The sequence below is a fragment of the Micropterus salmoides genome, unplaced genomic scaffold, assembly GCF_014851395.1.
Source record: "Micropterus salmoides isolate LMB-PRFRI ecotype aquatic unplaced genomic scaffold, ASM1485139v1 Ms_hic_scaffold_11, whole genome shotgun sequence".
NCBI classification, from domain to species: Eukaryota; Metazoa; Chordata; class Actinopteri; order Centrarchiformes; family Centrarchidae; genus Micropterus; species Micropterus salmoides.
This window is the reverse complement of record NW_024040152.1, coordinates 33,837,468-33,857,979: the sequence shown is the minus strand read 5'-3', so window position 1 is coordinate 33,857,979 and position 20,512 is coordinate 33,837,468. Positions and strand designations below refer to the sequence as shown.

At 42.4% G+C, this 20,512-nt stretch overlaps 1 protein-coding gene across 1 annotated transcript in view; it reads right to left on the bottom strand.

Moving 5' to 3' along the window:
• The window catches only part of hace1 (HECT domain and ankyrin repeat containing E3 ubiquitin protein ligase 1), a 45,863-nt gene that overhangs the window by 18,829 nt on the left and 6,522 nt on the right, over positions 1 to 20,512 (bottom strand). The window contains exons 3-15 of the mRNA XM_038712333.1: positions 19,411 to 19,500; positions 17,406 to 17,510; positions 16,350 to 16,425; positions 16,060 to 16,191; positions 14,571 to 14,653; positions 14,115 to 14,211; positions 13,865 to 13,966; positions 13,678 to 13,784; positions 12,577 to 12,724; positions 8,886 to 9,175; positions 5,825 to 5,893; positions 5,576 to 5,663; positions 4,463 to 4,574 (exon numbers count right to left, since the gene is read on the bottom strand). Of these exons, the coding sequence (XP_038568261.1) occupies positions 4,463 to 4,574; positions 5,576 to 5,663; positions 5,825 to 5,893; positions 8,886 to 9,175; positions 12,577 to 12,724; positions 13,678 to 13,784; positions 13,865 to 13,966; positions 14,115 to 14,211; positions 14,571 to 14,653; positions 16,060 to 16,191; positions 16,350 to 16,425; positions 17,406 to 17,510; positions 19,411 to 19,500 (1,499 nt within the window). The remainder of the gene's footprint in view (positions 1 to 4,462; positions 4,575 to 5,575; positions 5,664 to 5,824; positions 5,894 to 8,885; positions 9,176 to 12,576; positions 12,725 to 13,677; positions 13,785 to 13,864; positions 13,967 to 14,114; positions 14,212 to 14,570; positions 14,654 to 16,059; positions 16,192 to 16,349; positions 16,426 to 17,405; positions 17,511 to 19,410; positions 19,501 to 20,512) is intronic.

Here is a 20,512-nt window from a genome sequence, read left to right as displayed (position 1 = left end):
ATGGAACGTAAAATAAACTATATTCCTGACATCAAAATACTGAGTGAGCAGTCCTGTCCTCCTCCTCCCTCTGCTGCTCCTGAGGAGCTGGTATCTCTCGACAAGCAGCTGAGTTTGCAAGGATTTGCTAAATTTCAAGGTACGTAGCATCTCAGCTAAACAGGGTACAGACAGAGAGATTTCGTTTTAGCTTGTTTATAACTAGCTATTAGCAGAGTTAGCACATGTAAAACAGAGCAGATTAAAATATCGCTCTGTACACGTTCCTGCTTATTGTACTGATGCAGTATCAGCCTTTTACTACTATCACTTTCTTACAGTAACGGGCATAGTTATGGTCATCGCTACTCACTACGCTCCGTGGAGCTCTGCTGAGAGGGATGGGGCTTTATGACTTCCACACTACAGTATATTCAGTGTGGATAGGCTATTACTTGTGACTTGAATCCAATCAGCTATTACTGTGGGCGGAACATTGCTCGAGCCCACAGAGTGGTGACCACAGACAGAGAGAGGCGGCTGCATCAGAGCCAAAGTAACACATTTTTTTTATTAATTAATTATATCAGCTATCTAATTTTAAAATTACCAATGCAGATTATTGGTAAAATGCTGAATATCGGCCACAATAATTGGCTGATTATTGGTCGACCCCTAACTGATATACAGAATATTCTCTGGCATTGAAAGTCCATGAAACCTATTGTTTTTGTAAGGAGTATTATTCTATTTTGGTAAGGATGCACCCACACACGCCCGAACTGGCATGGGATTTTCACCAGTTCTACAGTGATTCTTCTGCAGTGTTTGGACTCAGGCGTGGCCAGGGGGCTCTATAGCACCGCCAAACACACGCCATGGTTGGGAAAAAGTTGCTTTGGTTTTCATGAGATTCGGGGGGGGGGGGGTCCTTGCTCTCATCATAAATATATTGTTTCTTTTAAGAGAGATTGCCCAACACGAAGTCAGCCATTTTGAATTTCTTGTGTATAATTGAACATTTTTAAACATGTTTGAGGCCTCATAGTGTTGCAATAGGAAGTCAACCATTTTGAAATAAACATTACATTTTTCGCCATGTACAAGCTCAGTACTTTAAATAACTCCTCCTACTGAATTAATCAGATCGACTACAAATCTAGGCAATGCAATCTGAAGACCTTTGACCTGAGATGGATGATAAGTGTGATTGTCTCAGTAAGTGAAGTTTGCGAGTTTTGGAGGAAAAGTAATACATCATCTGCATAAAGGCTTATCTTGTGGTCTATGTTTTCTGTTTGAATTCCTTCACTGTTTTCATTTTGTCTGATAGCAGCTGTTAATGGTTCTATAAAAATGTCGAACATCAAGGGAGAGAGTGGGCAACCTTACCTAGTGCCCCTCTGAAGACTAAAGCTTGGAGCAGTAAGATAAATTGTCCTGACAGAAGCTCTTGGGGAACTGTATAATGTTTTAATGTGGGGTATAAACGAGTTCCCACGAGTTTACGAAATGTATGTAAAGTAGGAAATAAAAAATTCGGTTATGAGTCATATTCCCAGCTGTGTTCTTTATGGAGGAAATAATTATTTTTACTTTATTGATTTTAATTGGTAGTCGAGGAATCTGCTGGATTTATTGCCATGTTCAAAGTTCTCCAGGCATAATCTTTGTAACTGGAATTTAGTCTTTTTATCAAACTTCAATTAAATGAAATTATTAAGTCTTCTCAGATCTTTCAACATGTGTTCCTGTGGTGAGGCAGCAAAGGCAGCTTCTAATGTTTGGTTTTTTTAGCTCCAATTTGCAAGATTTTGCTTTCTTTTTTTGTATGGTGAGTAGGAGATTTACCTCTCATGACTTCATGACTGCATTTGCTGTCTCCCGAAGAAGACACGGTGAGAGATATGGTGACTGCCAGCTGTACTGAGCTTGTCAACTGCTGGATTACATACCTAACCCTGAACCGATGACAGCTTTGTTTAATGTATTAAATCACTTTATTGAAACCCCACAGCTAGAAGAAAAATCTATGGGCACCTAACACAGTGTCAGTTGGGAGTTTCAGCTACTTCACAATGAAGTTTTTTACGATCTCTTCTGAGGCTTCGTCTGCCTGCTCCGGGATGCCCAAAATTCCTTTCTCTAATGTTTTTATTTTTTGGAGTGGGTGAGGGATTTAACAGACCCTTTGAGGACCTCGTTCTTCGCAGAAGCTCAATCACCTGTTTCTGGCTAAACAGCAGGGATTCCCGGAGAGCCTGAAACTCTTTGTGGTGGACTTCCACCTGAAATAATCGGGCATCAAAGCTGGACAGTTTCTTGTCTTTTGAATCCAGAATGTCTGTGAAATCACCGCCTTGTGAGGAGACTGCTCCAGGTGTGTCTTCAGTGCAGTTTCTCTTGGACTTCCCCATGACCACACTGTGAAAACACTGGTCAATGTAAACTTCAAGGTCCTCCAAACACTCTTCTTCGAGGTCCTCCAGAGCGATGGGATAGTTGTGATTACTTTAACTTTGGATTAAATTGGCGGATTGTCTGATTAAAGAAATGTTTGTTTAGCTGCACGCCGCCATGTTTGAATTGCACAAAGTCTCACGAGATTACGCTCAGCATGTCCCTTCAGATGTGAAAGTGAGGTTTACTAAACAAAAATATTAAAAAATTGGCTACGAAGCTTCTGTCCTGGAGACTACTGTGCAAGTAACAAGCAGAAAAAAAAAACTGTCTACAAATAAGAATCCCAAAAAATAACAAAATGTGTCATAAACTAGAGAATCCTTTGAAGCCATACATACCCAACCAGATAAGACTGATAACTCATTAGTTGATGAATTCTTAAAATCTCTGGATCTTCCCTCAATAGGAGAACAGCAGAATAATGTACTGAATGCAGAGATAACGTCCACAGAACCGGGTGACCAACAAAACACCAGGGTCAGATGGGTATGTAAGTGAATGGTCCTGTTTCAAGCATGAGTTGATGCCACTGCTCCTCTGAGACTTTAACCACACTCTTAGGGAAGGCCAGATGCCTCAATCTTGGAGCAAGGCAGTAAAATCAATACTTCCTAAAGCAGGCATGGATAAGGGAGAGTGTATTTCATATAGACTTATCTATTTTGAATACGGACTATAAGCTGTTTGCCTCAATTATTGCCAAAATGATTGAACATACTGTCTCTGAACTGATGGACCCAGACCAAACAGGGTTTGTCCGAGAAAGACAATCACAAGACAATATTAGGCGAACACTCCATGTGGTAGACTTTGTGGTCAAGAAAAATATTAATGCAACGCTGATCTGTTTAGTTTGGAGAAGGTGTTCGAGTGGGCCTATCTCTACCAAGTGCTGTAACGTTTTGGCTTTAATGAAAAATCTGTTTAATGTATTAAATCACTTTATTGAAACCCCACAGCTAGAATAAAACCCCGCCCTCTTTGCACTCTTCATAGAGACCCAAGCTTAGGAAATAAGGCACAACCCAGAGATTAAGGGGATTTCAATTGGAGCTTATGACTACAAGATACATCTGTTCGCGGATGATATATTGCTCACTTGACAAACTTTTTGGTCAGGATCTGTCTCTGCTATGTCCCTCTGACAGAGATCTGCCAGTTATACTCATTAGGGCAGGATAGCAAAGGTTGTTTTGAGTTTTGCTTTGATTTGTCCAGTGTTCCAGAATGGAATCTTTTGTTAATTCAATCATTTGATTTGCCCTGATTAATGGTTCGAAAGAAGTGCTGGTCTGACGTTGAACATTGGGTGTTATTTGATCATTAACTCTCAGGACCAGCTAATAGAATGGGGCACTCTTGGGGGTTCACTTCTTCAGTTTGTAGTGCCTGAACTCTCAGTGTGTCTTGCTGGTTCAATGTGATATGTCACCAAAACTTAAGTGTTTTTAAAATGTTAATAATCAGTAGATAACTGATAATTACATGAGACCTATTATGCTTTTGAATATTTTATTATTTATCTACAATGTTACAATGTTAGTTCTTCGTGTTAAACATGACCAAAGCTTCATATAAGGGCATAAGGGCCAGTTCAACACGGCTTGCAGCTTTCATTTTGTTTATTTGACTTCCTAATTTTTTTTGCTTTCGTCAGTTTATGTGGCATGTTATGTGGGTATCAAACTTCTTGTTCAATAAAGTGACAAAATAATTTTTTATTTTATTTCATTAAGTGTAAACAAATGCACAATGCTTTGTAGTTATTGTACAGGACTGCATTCAGTCACACATGAGGTGCATAGAGCAACATTCACAAATGCTGACATTTTTAAACGCCTGCTAGCGATATAAAACTAAATTAAAATATTGAACGCCGTGATCTTCTCTTTATACATGTGCATACAGTGGAAGTGTTTGGTGGTGAGAACATTTACCTCCTTTGTGGATTAGCAGAATGCCGTGATTCTTTCTTTATACATGAATATTGGAAGTGTATGGTGGTGAGGACATTTTGTACCTCTGTGGATGAGCAAGATGTCGTTCTCATTGACTGGACGATGAACCATGTCTGAGTCTGGCTGGCTGGCCAACAGATGCTCATAGAACCACTCACAGCGATCCTTGAAGGGCTGAATGGTAAAACAAGAATTCATGCCACACTGCACAACACTTCCCTGAACAAATTACCACTTTCAAGTGCTTCTCAAAGACTGTGGATGTGTCCGTTTCAACCAACGGCTTAGAAAGCAAGAAATGTGTACCATAATGTAAAGAAATGTGACCATAATGTGCAGAGTAGGACATTTCACATTGTGCAACTAACAATTATTCTCATTATTGATTATTTGTTTCAGGTCAGAGCCAGTTTGCACTGTTCTGTGAAGGAAGTAGTACACAGCATTGTATGAGAACTTCAGTATCTTGGCAGTTTCTCGCATGGATTGCTTCATTTCTCACCACAAGAACAGACTTGAGTTTTCGAAGATGTTTCTGGTCATTTTGTGCCTGTAATGGATCCCACAATTGCTGATGCTCCAGACACACAACTAGTCTAAAGGCCAGTTTTATTGCTTCTTTAATCAGCACAACAGTTTTAGCTGTGCTGTCATGACTGCAAAAGGGTTTTCTAATAATCAGTTAGCCTTTTAAAATGATAAAACTTGTGTTAGCAAAAAGTGTGCAGTTAGACCGCATGGCCTCTGTAGATATTCCATTACAAATCAGCCGTTTGCAGCAACAATAGCCATTAATAACATTAATCAGAATCGTATTTATTGCCAAGTGGTTTTTACACATACAAGAAATTTGTTTTGGCGACTAGGTGCGCAACAACAATAACATAACAAACATAAACCAATATAAAGATATCTAAACAATGTCTACACTGTATTTCTGATCAATTTGATGTTTTTTTAATGGGCAAAAGTTGCCCCCAAACTTTTGAATAATAGTGTACATTGGAGAAATGGATTTCAGTGCTAAAAGTGCACATTTTCTAACTAATTACAATCGTTCTTTCTTGCTTAATCGAATTGACCACATTTTCAGATGGACTGGATTTAGCTTCCAAACTTGTGCTTTCATATTAAGTCCCTCAAAACATTTCATAAAATGAGTCATCATGTCTTACCTGGCCCTTAATGATATGCATGAAGCGTGACATCAACTCTGGACACTCCAAGAGGAAGTGGAAGTGGTTAAATATGATCTTTGGATTCCTGAAAAAAGCGGTGCAGGGAGATGAACACAGAGAGAAAAAAGACCGAAGGAAGAGAGCAAGCAGGAGACTTCAGTGTAAGTAAATGAAGAGGTTTCTGGATCAGTACCCAGTCTCAATGTACTGTGTGTGGAGGTTTAAGTATGGGCCAAATTGACTCACCTGGTTACAAAACACTTGAGCACCTCGTCATGCTTGCAGACAAATTCAATGAAGCGAGGGGATGTCATTCTGGGTGAGGAAGGTGAGGAACAAGTTAGATGGAGTGAGAAAGACAGACAGACAGCAGCAGCTTCTCAGCAACAGCATCCGTTTTTCTCGTTAAATTAAAAACGTTTTAAAACGTGCGCTACATCAGGATGGAACCTAGCTACTGCAGCTTACATTACACGGCCAGTGTAGGAAAGCTATTAAGACTTTGAGCCTCTAGATGGATGATGAGGTGGGACTGAAGCTCATGAAATACTATACGAACAGCTGCAGAAGTAAAAAGAAAGAGTGACCAGAGTGTGTAGCTTCTCTTAATGCAGGCTTCATACTAATAATGGCAGTTCAGCGTTTCCCCTAGGATCATGGCACACAAATATTTGCCTATTTAGTTCTGTCACATTCTCCATTGTTCTTCAACATTTTTACAGCTAAAGTCACTACCTCCTGATGGAGTTTGCTATAGTTATACTACATTCACATACTGGATGACCAGACCATGGATAGGGCCCTATCAAATCAGTTTTATTTTCTCCCAAATTCTGTGTCTTTCAATTTCAATGAATTTGATGTATCATGCAAATATGCATATATAAATATATTAAAATATGTACAATTATTTATGGGGACAGTTCACAATGAATGCATTGTTGCAATACATGTATTGTGAATTGTCCTTTATTAAACCGGTTACTTGACAGCCTCCATATGCTGCTGAACACACGGTATAAGTGGGTCTGACTGAGGGCAACGCTCCTACTTGTTTGCAAAGCTTGATCGAACATAACTCTTTAGATTTTTTGTCTTTTGGGTCTTTTCAGGGTTACAGGCCGCCACCTCCAGCAATGGAAGTAGTGGCTCAGTAGTGGCAGCGGTAGTACCAACAGGTGTCTAAGTTACAAGGTAAATGTACTCATCATATTAAAATAGGGTTGTATAATGAGATGCAGTAGTAGTGGTAGGGAAATTGTTACTGGGGTTAGCAGTAGACATGGGCCTTAGGTTTGGATTTTGACAGTATGATAAACAAAACTATCACGGTTTCACTGTATCACGGTATAGCAGTTACAGCTCTAAAATGTATTAATTTAAGTGTGTGGGTAAAACATTTTAACTTTTTCCCAGTGAACATAATGTTTTATTTTTAAGCAACATATACTACTGCTACTAAGAATAATATAAAAAAGACGCTATTTAAGACGGAGTAGTTTCAGCAGTAGCAGAATAGGAGTAGTGTAGCAGAGTAGGAGTAGTGTCAGCAGGAGCAGAGTAGGAGCAGTGTCAGCAGTAGCAGAGTAGGAGTAGTGTAGCAGAGTAGGAGCAGTGTCAGCAGTAGCAGAGTAGGAGTAGTGTCAGCAGTAGCAGAGTAGGAGTAGTGTAGCAGAGTAGGAGCAGTGTCAGCAGTAGCAGAGTAGGAGTAGTGTAGCAGAGTAGGAGCAGTGTCAGCAGTAGCAGAGTAGGAGTAGTGTAGCAGAGTAGGAGTAGTGTCAGCAGGAGCAGAGTAGGAGTAGTGTAGCAGAGTAGGAGTAGTGTCAGCAGGAGCAGAGTAGGAGTAGTGTCAGCAGTAGCAGAGTAGGAGTAGTGTAGCAGAGTAGGAGCAGTGTCAGCAGTAGCAGAGTAGGAGTAGTGTCAGCAGTAGCAGAGTAGGAGTAGTGTAGCAGAGTAGGAGCAGTGTCAGCAGTAGCAGAGTAGGAGTAGTGTAGCAGAGTAGGAGCAGTGTCAGCAGGAGCAGAGTAGGAGTAGTGTAGCAGAGTAGGAGCGGTGTCAGCAGTAGCAGAGTAGGAGTAGTGTAGCAGAGTAGGAGCGGTGTCAGCAGTAGCAGAGTATGAGTAGTGTCAGCAGTAGCAGAGTAGGAGAAGTGTCGGCGGCAGCAGAGTAGGAGTAGTGTCAGCAGTAGCAGAGAAGGAGTAGTGTAACAGAGTGGGAGTAGTGTCGGCAGCAGCAGAGTGGGACTAGTGTCGGCAGCAGCAGAGTGGGAGTAGTGTCAGCAGTCGCAGAGAAAGAGTAGTGTAACAGAGTGGGAGTAGTGTCGGCAGCAGCAGAGTGGGAGTAGTGTCAGCAGTCGCAGAGTAGGAGCAGTGTAGCAGAATAGGAGCAGTGTCAGCAGTCACAGAGTAGTGACAGCAGTAGCAGAGAAGGAGTAGTGTCAGCAGTAGCAGAGAAGGAGTAGTGTAACAGAGTGGGAGTAGTGTAGGCAGCAGCAGAGTGGGAGTAGTGTAGCAGAATAGGAGCAGTGTCAGCAGTCACAGAGTAGTGTCAGCAGTAGCAGAGAAGGAGTAGTGTAACAGAGTGGGAGTAGTGTCGGCAGCAGCAGAGTGGGAGTAGTGTCAGCAGTCGCAGAGTAGGAGCAGTGTAGCAGAATAGGAGCAGTGTCAGCAGTCACAGAGTAGTGACAGCAGTAGCAGAGTAGTGACAGCAGTAGCAGAGAAGGAGTAGTGTAACAGAGTGGGAGTAGTGTCGGCAGCAGCAGAGTGGGAGTAGTGTCAGCAGTCGCAGAGTAGGAGCAGTGTAGCAGAATAGGAGCAGTGTCAGCAGTAGCAGAGTAGGAGTAGTGTAGCAGAATAGGAGCAGTGTCAGCAGTAGCAGAGTAGTGACAGCAGTAGCAGAGTAGGAGTAGTGTAGCAGAATAGGAGCAGTGTCAGCAGTAGCAGAGTATGAGTAGTGTCAGCAGTAGCAGAGTAGTGACAGCAGTAGCAGAGTAGGAGAAGTGTCGGGAGCAGCAGAGTGGAAGTAGTGTCGGCAGTTGCAGAGTAGGAGCAGTGTCAGCAGTGGCAGAGCAGTGACAGCAGTAGCAGTTGTATTATGATAGTAGTTGTGGCAGTAAAAAACTAGCAGTAGTACTAGTAATACTTTATGATAGTGGTGAGGTAGTTGTAGTTGAGTCACCAAAATAAGGTAGTAATTGTCCTGTCTGTTTGGGTCACAGCAGATACTTAACACCCTATCTCATGTTAAATGATGCTTCTTGATATACTGATTAGATATGACAGCTGACAGATGAAGGCCGAGGACAGACCCTTTTGGCATCTGACAGGAGCAGCACATATAGAAGGCCTGGATCACAGCACTGAGACGATTGGCTGTCATAGAGATGACGTCCTCTCCGTCTGTTTCCATGACGATCTGAGGGTCCAGCAAGGAGGGGAGCTTTGGCGTGGAGCCGGAGTGGTCAACTTCGCACTGTTTGAGGAGCAGAGAGGCTATTTCGCTGCTTGAGGAGGAACCCGGGTTCTTCCTGTTCCTGTCCAGCTCTTTGGAGATGAGCACCAGCCACTCATCCAGGGAGTGCCACAGCAGTTCCAATGGCTGCAGAGAGAAGGACAGGAGGTGAGAGGCTCTTAGGAGCAAAGAGAAAACAAAGGGCTTGATCAATGAACACATTACAATTGAGGAGTCACTTTGACCTTCAGGGTGTCTGCAGGTTCTACAAATCTTTATATTCAAAGCTTTACCACCTTTTTTGTACCACTTGACTCCATAGATGAACTTTGGGTCATTGTGTAACTTAAACTGAAACTTTTTTTTGAAACATAAGTCATTGTGTTTTAACGCACCCCTCCACTCTTCCTGTAACCGATATCACATGGCAGCGTTGTGCACACTATGTCTGAATATACTATGGGGCGGTTGTGGCTCAGGACATGGAGCGGGTTGGCAGAGTAATCAGAAGGTCGGCGGTTCAATCCCAGCTCCCCCCAGGCTGCAAGATACAAGATTCATAAACTGGTGGCTGTTCCGCCAGTGTGAATGTTAGTTTCTGTTTGAGCACTTAGGCTCAGTGTATGAATGTGTGTGAATGGTTAATGTGGATGTAGTGTAAAAGTGTTTTGAGTGGTCGAAAAGACTAGAAAGGTGCTATACAAGTATGGAGCATTTACATTTAAAACCCCAAAACCATCGTCATTTCAATAGCTAAAAATTTTATTTTTTTCCCCCCATAGATTTAAGTGATCTTAGATGAATGTTTTGGTGGTTGTTGTGGTACTCATGGTCAGAGGGGTGAGGGTCCTCCCCCAAGTAAACTTTACATTTTCCAATGAAAAATATGTAATTTCACATCATATTGGGCCATTATTTTCACCATATCGCTGAACAAATAGTTGGAAAAGCTAGAGCAGATAATAAATAAACAACAGCCAAAGATCAGCCTACTGGGTGAACTACAACCTTTATATTTGGGGAAAGTTATTTGGTTGGTTGTGATGCTCCACAGTGATTTTACATTTATGGCACGGAATCTTTTAAACCCTGTTAATATGACCTCAGAATCATTACAGATAGGATTGTTCATGTTTGCCTTTTGTGTCTTCATTTGGCAGCTTTTGACATGTATCTGCAGACATTAATATAAAAAATAGGCAACTCGAGAAACCACCTCCATTCTAAGGTGCATTTTATTTGTCTCCTCATTAGCTTAAAAGGACGAGTTTGCATCACTAATTTGCGTTAAGTTACTAACCTCAGCTCCTCCAATCACCATCGTCCTTTTTCCTAACCACTTTTTCAGACTTATCTGAAAACCGAAACTGTAGTTGTAGGCAACTAGTTTGTACCTGATGTTCTCAACATTGGACTAGCAGGTAGTGATAAAATACAGCTACCAGTTAGGTTACTTTTTATAAATTGAGCTAATGTTGAGTTACATATGAGCCAAAAGACGCAGCCCGCTGTATTAGCTTTACTGCTCAGCTGCGCAGTCTGAAGGGGAGGGGGGATGTTGGCTAGCGAAAATTTTCATTTTTCCAGCAGTTGGGGAAACAACAGACAGACTTTTCCTGGTCTTGAAAAACTAACACACCATAACCGACACAGCAGGCTACATTTACTGCCATAATATTTTCCTCTGTTCACCGTCACTTTCTGCCGCTCAGACAATTAAACACTCGTTATGCACCTCCCGATTTGAATTACGTTGCTGTTTTAACAGGACCTGTCCTTTGATGAATAAATAACACGTGTCCCAAATCAATAATGTTGCTCCTTGTGCATCCAGGCATGTTGCCGAGGGTGCTGACAAAAAAGAAAAAATACACACTGTTAAAAAAACAATGTGAAAATAAAACCCTTTGCGTCACTAGCGGAAATCCCCCTTTCTGGGGTGACAGGCCACATAAGCTCTTCACCAGTGTGGGCCCCCCACACTGTGCCCCCTGTGGTGTGCCGTGCCACTCTGGCACAAGGGGGCGCCACCGCGCTTCCAGTGGCAGGGGCCACTGGGACAGCATCTCTCTCTCTTCTATCTGGGAGAGAGCTGGCGAATGTGTGAAGCATCAGCTTGGGTGTTTGGGACAATAGACAGAGGGTACAGGCTCCAATTTGCTGGCGCCCCTCCCGGGTTCACAGGAATTATTTTCTCTAATGTCGGGGAAAGTGAGCACAGATCCCCCAGGAGGAGATATCACTGCTGTTGACAAAATGGGCATTATGGGTTGTGCCTCCAGAGTAGAGCCAATGCCGCTTCTACTCAAGGTATTTTCTCGTGCCAAAGAAGGGGGGGACAGGGCTCCGCCCAATCCTCGGCCTATGGGCCCTGAACAGACCCCTCAGGTCATACAAGTTGCTGACGCATACTGCCCTGCTGCATTTTGTGCACCCTGGCCACTGGTTCACTTCAATCAATCTGAAGGACGCTTATTGTGACCCACAAGGGCAGGATTGTGAATGGAGTGTGGGCTCCCCACTTTCGTTTCACCCACATAAACTTCCTCAACTCAGCTCCTAGCGGTGTCCCTGTCACTGAGACATTTTATAAAGGGTCAGCATGTGCTTGTGAGATCGGACAACACAACGGTTGTGGCTAATTTCAACAGACAGGGGGGTCTGCGGTCCCCACGTTTGCACACACTGGCTCACAGACTGATTTTGTGGAGCAGCGTGAATCTACTGTCACTGAAAGCCACACATGCTACAAGGGGTTCTGAACCGTGGAGCAGACCTGCTCTCCAGAGGCAAGCCTGTGTACGGAGAATGGGAACTGCACCCAGTTCATCCTCACATCCTCGGAGCGGATGGTGCTCTGGGCCTGGCCCGTGAGAGGCTGAACCTGGATGCATTTGGACTTCCACGGGATGTCATCGCAGCCATTCAAAATGCTAGGGCTTCTTTTACCAGGTCACTATATGGTGCCAATTGGCATGTGTTTAAGGACTTGTGTTCAAAGTCACAGGCAGTGCCTTTCCAGTGCTTGGTGCCTGTGATTCTGTTTTCTCTAGGACTTACTGGATAAGGTCAAAGCCTTTTCCACAGTTAAGGTGTACTTTGCTGCTATTGCGGCATGTCATGTGGGTTTTGGTGTTAAGGCTGTGAGGCAACATCCCCTTGTCAGCCGTTTTATAAAGGGCGCTCACCGTCTGTGACCGGTGTTCAAACAGCTCGCATCACCTGAGACCAATAGGTTACGTTTTCAAGATAAGCTTGTCTGGCAATACGGGAGGCAGGATATCCCCATAGTCAGATACCGTCAGAGGTCAGAGGAGAATGGGCAGACTGGTAGGAGATGACAAAAAGGCAACAACAGCTCAAATAACAACTCGTCAAAACCAAGATACCATCTCTGAACACAGAACATGTCGAACCTTGAAGCTGTTTGTACCGCTACTAATTTTACTGTTTGTATTTCTGTGTGTATTTCTTATCTCGCTCTGTCTTGCCATCTCTCTTTCTCACCCCTCTTGTTTTGTAATATACTATGTACACCTCCTACAAACCTTAAAGACCTGGCTGCGGGGCGTCTTGTTGCCATTGTAGCCCATGTCACCGTTGTTGGGTGATGAAGGCCCCAGGCGGAAGACATGGCAGAAAATACGAACGATTCTCAGCAGACTCTTCATCTGAGCTTCATAACTGCTGGACAGGCTGAGGAGGACAAAAGGGAAAAGGAGGGACTGTCAAAAACATCTTAGCACTACTCAACAATCAATTTGTAATGCAACTACATAAAAGCAAACACACCGACACAGATGACTGCAATGTAGGCATGATACTGAAATGCTGATTGTTCTGTGTTTGCAGCCATTGAAGGAGAAGAGCACTGACTACTCTGTTATAACCTAATAAAACAAGGAACAGTGAGTTTGTCAGAACATCTATAAACATCTTTGGTCCTTTGTTTCTTCTCTGGGTTTATCTTAGGAGGTTGTTGTGAAACATGACGACAATGTGCTCCAATCAATTCTTAAGTTATACACAGAAAGTTTGTCAATTCCAGTGTCACAAACAAACAAAGTCAGAGGCGAATTAGATTTGATTTTTAAAACTTTCAATGCGTATCTGAAACTGTATGGTAAATCACTAAATGGATGTATTTATGGGTAAAAAATTATGATTGGGGTGACTGGTTATTAGGGGAAGCTCTCTAATCTGTCCCGGTTAAAAACATTAACGTCACAAGCATGATGAATAGGGTGATGGTCCCCAAATGTTGTTTTTACATTTCTGTTTGTGTACAGATTTAAGAAATGAGATGCAACTTGTAAGTGACCTTTGAACTCCAGAAAGAGCCAGGCTAGCTGTTTCCCCCTGCTTCTACTCTTTACTTGCTAGGCTAGGCTAACCCCATCTGAATCCAGATTTTTACTTGAAGACAGACATGAGATTGATATCAATCTGAACATCTCACTTTCTCTCACTCTCAGAAAGAAAGTGTATTTTCCAAATGTGAAATGATTCTTAACTATAAACCTATAAGTAAGTATAAAAACTAGAACAATCAAATGTTTTGAAGTAATATTGTCTGAAAAAACGTTCTGTATAACAACATCAATATGCAGCACAATAGAAATATGTGAATGAAATGTGTACAGTCATACCTGAGAAGCTTGTGTCCATTGGTCGTAGCCACTTCAGCAAGACTGGTCAAGATCCTCTGATAATGACTGTCGCTCTGCTGAGAAACATGCTCCAGGACCTGCCTGAGCTGCACACAAACACACAAACATACCAATAAGAGTGTATACACAGGACTTATCAATGAATGTAGCGACAAACTGGTCATACCATGTTCTCTTTAATATCTTCATTCTGTGTCATCTGGATTAGAGTCTGGAACAGTCTGCTGTGATGCTGGATGAGGATCTCAGAGGTTTCCCCATATCCACCCTGAACACACACACACACACACACACACACACACACACACACAGACACACAGGAGGGACAGTAACCAAAGGAGCTCAACAGAACAACAAAACGCTAAGAGGAAAAAGTCTAAAGTGCACAACAGGTTAAAAGGTGATGAAAAACTCGCCTGGACACAGAGATCCAAAGGAGTGACTCCGTTCCTGTCAGCAAGGTATTTGGCACCCCGAGAGAGCAGAATCTGTGCTGTGTCTCTTTGGCCATGGCTACAGAATAACACAAGACGAGGTTCAATACTACTGGAGTAATGGACTGTCAAAATACTCTCACTCAAATAGGCAATGCTATATGTGGGCATTTTAGATATTACAATCACTAACATTCCAGGTGATTTTAGTAGGTGAATTTTAGGTGAATTAATAACTAAAAAGGCAACTACTGTTGGTTGAGCCAATTAAGGAAAATTAACACAGAGTTTTGAACAGTTTTGGAAATGTACATGGATCTCTACTATGCATCTCTACTCCTAAACGGCTATGAAGTGTAAATAAGGTCTGGTGAGACCACAATATTAATGACTGCAACACCAGCATTACAATGACATCACTGTTGACCTGATGATCACCTGCAGGCAAAGTAAAGAGGCGTGGCTCCGGAGACGTTTGGCCGGTTGATGTCAGCTCCACTGTCCAGAAGACACAACACCGTCTGAGCAGACACAGTATGAACAATCAGAACGACAAAATCCTAAATAAATTGTAAAGATATCTATAATTAGTGTGATTGTTCTTCTGCATACAAAATTCTTGTTCTATTGGTGGAAAAGCGGAATTGGAGGTGTGTGATATGTTTCGTCTATGATAATATCTCAGTTCTTGTTGTAACGTTGTGTGAGCAGACATTATTGAGTAGGCTATGTCACTCACTTTGCAAAAAAATATTAAAACAACGCATTCACTGCGTCTGTAACACGCGTGCAGTATATACGCGTGCTAGAGAGCGACCATTTCACTCGCATATGCCCCTAAAACCAGATACCACCGGCTCAGCGGGGGTAATCCAGGTGGGTCGGTTGCTGTGTGGCCACTTGAGCAGCCCGTTATCCAAAAACAGTGAGAGAGATGCGTCGACGTCAGCTCATATCTTAATATTGTCCTTTCTATTCCTTACCAACCTGACGCATCTGAAAATTTAAATATAACGTTACCATCTGGATGTGTAGTGTGGGTACAGGACAGAGTTGTGTACTAACTTAGTCTAAACTGGTACCTTATGTTCCCAACACTGAACAAGTAGGTAGTAATGGGATGCAGCTAATTAACATTACTCCCAATAAATGTAGCTAACATTACATGGCAGCCAAAAAACATACCGTCAGCCTTTCTGCTTATCTTCCAGACTGCAGTCTAAGACTCTAGGAGCAGTTTGTGGCTCCTGAATGAATACAGGGGAAACAATGTTAGGACCTTTCCTATGTTTCCAAGTCAAGATCCAAATGCTTACAGACTCACCGTCTGTTTAGAATGATATACATGTGACCTCCAGATCCCATGCAGTTTAATCTAGCTTTCAGTAGGATGGTTACGCATATCTAGGCCAGTAAAGAATGACCTTGCAGGGCGTAGCAAAGGGATAAATATTGTGGACCATTATTGATTTTCAGTCTGTACCACTATTACCTTTACTTACGTTTGTCTGTATTTCTTTGTGGATAATGTGTTGGCTGCTCCACCAGCCCTCTCTCCCTCTTTATTGCTACCCCTCTCTCTCTCTCTCTCTCTCTCTCCCCCTCACCCCAAACCGGTCGAGGCAGATGGCCGCCCACCCTGAGCCCTGGTTCTGCTCGAGGTTTCTGCCTCTTAAAAGGAGGTTTTACTTGCCTGTCGCCTAGTGCTGCTCTTGGTGGGAACTGTTGCATCTCTGTAAATAATATCACAGAGTACGGCCTAGACATGCTCTATTTGAAAAGCGCTGTGAGATGATGGCGTGGTCACAACCGTTGTTGTGAAGTGAATTTAAGTGGCGTGGCCAACATCTGTTGCCAGGCTTTGAGTCCCATGCCCTAACTAGCAGGGCTATCAATATATAATAGAGATAGTTTCAAAGTGGCTCACAGTTTTGTGTCCATTCTGACAGGCTACATGTAGAGCTGTCTGACCCATGGCATCCTCCACATCCACGTTGGACACATGCTGGACCAGATCATGGAGGAGCTCCGTCCGCCCATTCACTGCCAACCAGTGGATCTAGAGCAGAAGTTAACATCACTGTCCTGACTACAGAAGTTAATTATTCAACAGGTCACACAGATAACACTGCAATAATTGTATTAGTAATTATGCTGATTAACATATTCAATACATCAACAACATTAACCACAGCCAGAGGATTATAGTCCACTCACAGCAGTCAGTCCCTCATTGTTGCAGATGTTGACATCAGCATTATATTCCAATAGTTTGCCCATACACTTCTTCTGCCTGAGGGGAGGAACGGGGGGTGGGGTTAGTATCAGTATCATTACACATCAATCACTGGTTCACACCATTTCACCCTTCTAATGGCCATGACTATTGACGGGCCAGGGATTACATGCAAATGACATTTACAAGTCTGGCAAGTTTGATTATGGCTGTGATGAATTTTTATTCATGAAGAGTCATGCTTTGTGTGTTCTTTATCAGTGGTTTATAAATGTAGTGATATGGCAATTCATAATGCATTTCTGTAAGTTTGGATCCCAAGGAGACACCAAAGTTTTCTTTTGGGTCTCTACTTGAAAAAGTTGGAGAAACATATTATTGGTTTTCATTGTTTTAAAACGCTCTTTCTTTAGAATTATCAATAGAAAGAAAAGTGAAATATCAACTATAACCACACTGTAGATTGTAGAGTTACATGGTGTAGTAGGGAAGTGTGTGTGTATGGACGTATATGAACAGGTGTATGTGTATACAGTGTATGCCAGTGTGAAATAAATTATATATATATATACACACACACCATGTTACCATATACCAAAAAAGGCTCAATAGCGCCGGCGCCGCCTACAAATTTTAACAAAGCAGCTCCCGCTGTACATTTCACCTAGATGTACGAAATTTGAGAGGCTAATGTAACATCTCTAAATTATATTTTAATACAAGCGTGCTGCAGGGCGCTGATGAAATGTACTCTTAAGGTATAGAAGTTTGGTGCCAAATGACATTTTTCGATACTCGATTTGCAATTCAGTCTGTGCCAAGTTCAGTACCCAGCCCTATGCACACATCAATTACACCCTGGCTAGTGGTTATCTGGGGCGGTACATATCTCTACAATAATCAGTGAGGGCCTACTTCAGAAAAAATATCCTGTGGCATTTTTTTTTTTTACCTCTATGTCCAAAGTGAACTCACCGAACTTAACAGCAACATTTTCACATTTCAACAGAGATTAAATATAAGTACGAGGCTTATACCCATTCCTGGCAGCAAGGTGCAGAGGGGTACAGCCTGAAATGTCCTGGTAGTTTGGGTTGGCTCCTCTCTTCAGCAGCAGAACCAGACACTCAACTGACCCGCAGCTGTACAGAGAGCAGCTTAGTGTCAGAACAGGAAACAAGACAAGTGTCCTCCATATGTTACAGATCAGTAATGTCTATTACAAAGAAACAGTATTTAACATGGTTTTCAAACAAGTCTCTAAGCATTTTAGAAACACAAGGAGGACAGGTTTACCACACATCTACCTCCTCACTTCCCTCTAGTGGTATCTGGCACTGGGAAATCACGTTTAAAGAATTCAACAGCGACATATTTTTTCAGGAACCGTTTCCCTGTTTCTTTGGGTAAATCCAAACCCACCACTGGAGACAGTTTTATTGGAGCTACTAAGGGAACAACAGAAACCAATTATTAATCATACATTTTTAACAGTTTTGGATGAACAAGCCTTCGATTATTGACGGCAGTGTTCACGTTCCAGATGTGCCCTGACTTTACAATCATAAACGATGCGTCGCTCATGGTGACGTTTCCAGCTGCAGAACGTGTTGCTGACGAGTGCGCAAGATTAGACAACACTGGACAATTTCATACTTTCTAAAGAAGAGAAAACAGTTCTCCTGTCTCTGCGTGAGGCAGGAGAACTGACAGGGAGTTTCTGAGTTGTTGAGTTAGGGGGAAATATATAAACGTTGTGAAACGCTGTCTACTACAAAACCGTTATTATTGATTGCAGTAGAAATGTTCATTAAAAGATGTATTTTTGAAAGCAGTAGTGTCGTGACTGTTAAGTAGCACTAAAACAACCTCAGGTTTAATTTAAAAGCTGATATCTAAATAAGACTTTATAACGCTCCAGCCACACCACGTTCACTCCACCTTACTATATCTGTTCCTTTTTCTGGCTCGTCAAGTTAGTTACATGTTGATAATTGTAATCTTGTATTGAGCACCGTGGGCCTTGAGAAACGGCATTTGGTTCATTGTGTACTCGATTTGTGGATGAATGACAACAAATGAAATTGAACTAGCAGCCAAAAAGCGTCCTGCTCAGCTTCCAGACAGAAAAGACGTTAGCTAGCGCTAACTGCCTAAACTCATCCAGCAGCTGGAAAACCACAGAGAGACCTTAATGAACGGTGACCTGCACTGTACATTTACAGCCAGACTGAAACGTTTCCTCTGCTCCGCTGCTTTCACCGTCACCTACTGCCGCCTGTCAGGTAGCTGTCATTTGAAGGAGGAGGAGGGGACGCTAGCTAAGCGCTACCGAGCAGCACAGTGGGTTAAAATCATTAACGTTAGTTGCGCATTGATTTTATTGATCATCAGCAGTCACTCATTTAACAGCTGTCTGTCACACACGTCTCCGTTGTGTGCACCGCACAGACGCATTTCCGAGTTCCGCCTTTTTCGTTCTGTCAACATTATGTCATCAATTAACCTCTAGATAATCGATTGTTGACATTTCTGAATCTATCTAATCTATTATTTCCCACACCCTTAAGTAGACATGACATCAAGATTTACATTAAATTATATAATACTGATTATTATGATTTAATATAAAATAAAAAATTAAAAGCCAATTACCTAATTTAGTCTCATGAGATAGCCTAAATATCAATTTGGAATTCTGATTAATAATTAACTTAATAACTACAACAAAATTACCAATAATAGCTAGCAGGCTGAAGGCTTCATGGTTCTGCGTAGAAGAGTTTGAGGACAGATTTACAAAGAGTAATAACAAAATACTCATTTTCACTTGTCATGAGGTGTCATGTCCCGATGTCATCAGGACAGGAATGCACTGAACTACATGTTTTAAGAATTACTCCTCACACACATGTGCGGCCCACCTACTCACCATGTCTTTGTTGCAAATAAAAAAAACAAACAAAGCTCTACAGGAGGGAGGGTCCTGGCAGAATTCATGGGTGTTCTTACTCTTAAAGAACAGGGGGAACAATATCTTACTTGGCAGCAATGTGCAGCAAACTTCTCTTCACCCGTCCAAAGGCATAGTTCACATCAAACTTGGAGTTGAGCAGCAACTCTGACACGGACCTTTTAGAGACAAAATAGAACAAATAAACCATTCAGTGGCGACAGATGTACAGAAACTGGGAGGAATCTTGGAATTATCTTTGATCAGGACATGTTGTTTAAGTCTCACATTAAGCAAATTTCAAGGACCGCCTTTTTTCACCTACGTAATATTGCGAAAATCAGGAACATCCTGTCTAAAAATGATGCAGAAAAACTAGTCCATGCATTTGTTACTTCTAGGCTGGATTACTGCAATTCCTTATTATCAGGCTGCTCGAAAAAGTCCGTTAAGACTCTTCAGCTGATCCAGAATGCTGCAGCACGTGTTCTGACAGGAACCAGGAAAAGAGATCATATTTCTCCTGTTTTAGCTTCTTTGCATTTGCTTCCAGTAAAATCCAGAATAGAATTTAAAATCATTCTTCTTACCTACAAAGCTCTTAATGGTCAGGCACCATCTTATCTTAAAGAGCTCATAGTACCTTACTACCCCACCAGAGCACTGCGCTCCCAGAATGCAGGGTTACTTGTGGTTCCTAGAGTCTCCAAAAGTAGACTAGGAGCCAGAGCGTTCAGCTATCAAGCTCCTCTCCTGTGGAACCAGGTTCCAGTTTGGGTTCAGGAGGCAGACACCATCTCCACATTTAAGAGTAGGCTTAAGACTTTCCTCTTTGATAAAGCTTATAGTTAGGGCTGGCTCAGGTGAGTCCTGAACCATCCCTTAGTTATGCTGCTATAGGCCTAGACTGCCGGGGGATTTCCCATGATGCACTGAGCTCCTCTCTCCTCTACTTTCTCTCCCTCTGTATGCAACCTCATCCCATTATTGCATGTTACTAACACAACTTCTCCCCTTTCTGGTAGTCTTGTGCTTTCTCGTCCCTCTCCTCTCTCCTCCTATCACTTCCTGCAGGTGTTTCTGGCTCTGGAGCTGTGGAGTCTGGATCTGTGGTTGCGGGTCACCTGCTGCCCCCGTGTTCCTGCTCGACACCCTCTGCTGCAACGACTATTGTTACTAGTCCTATTATTA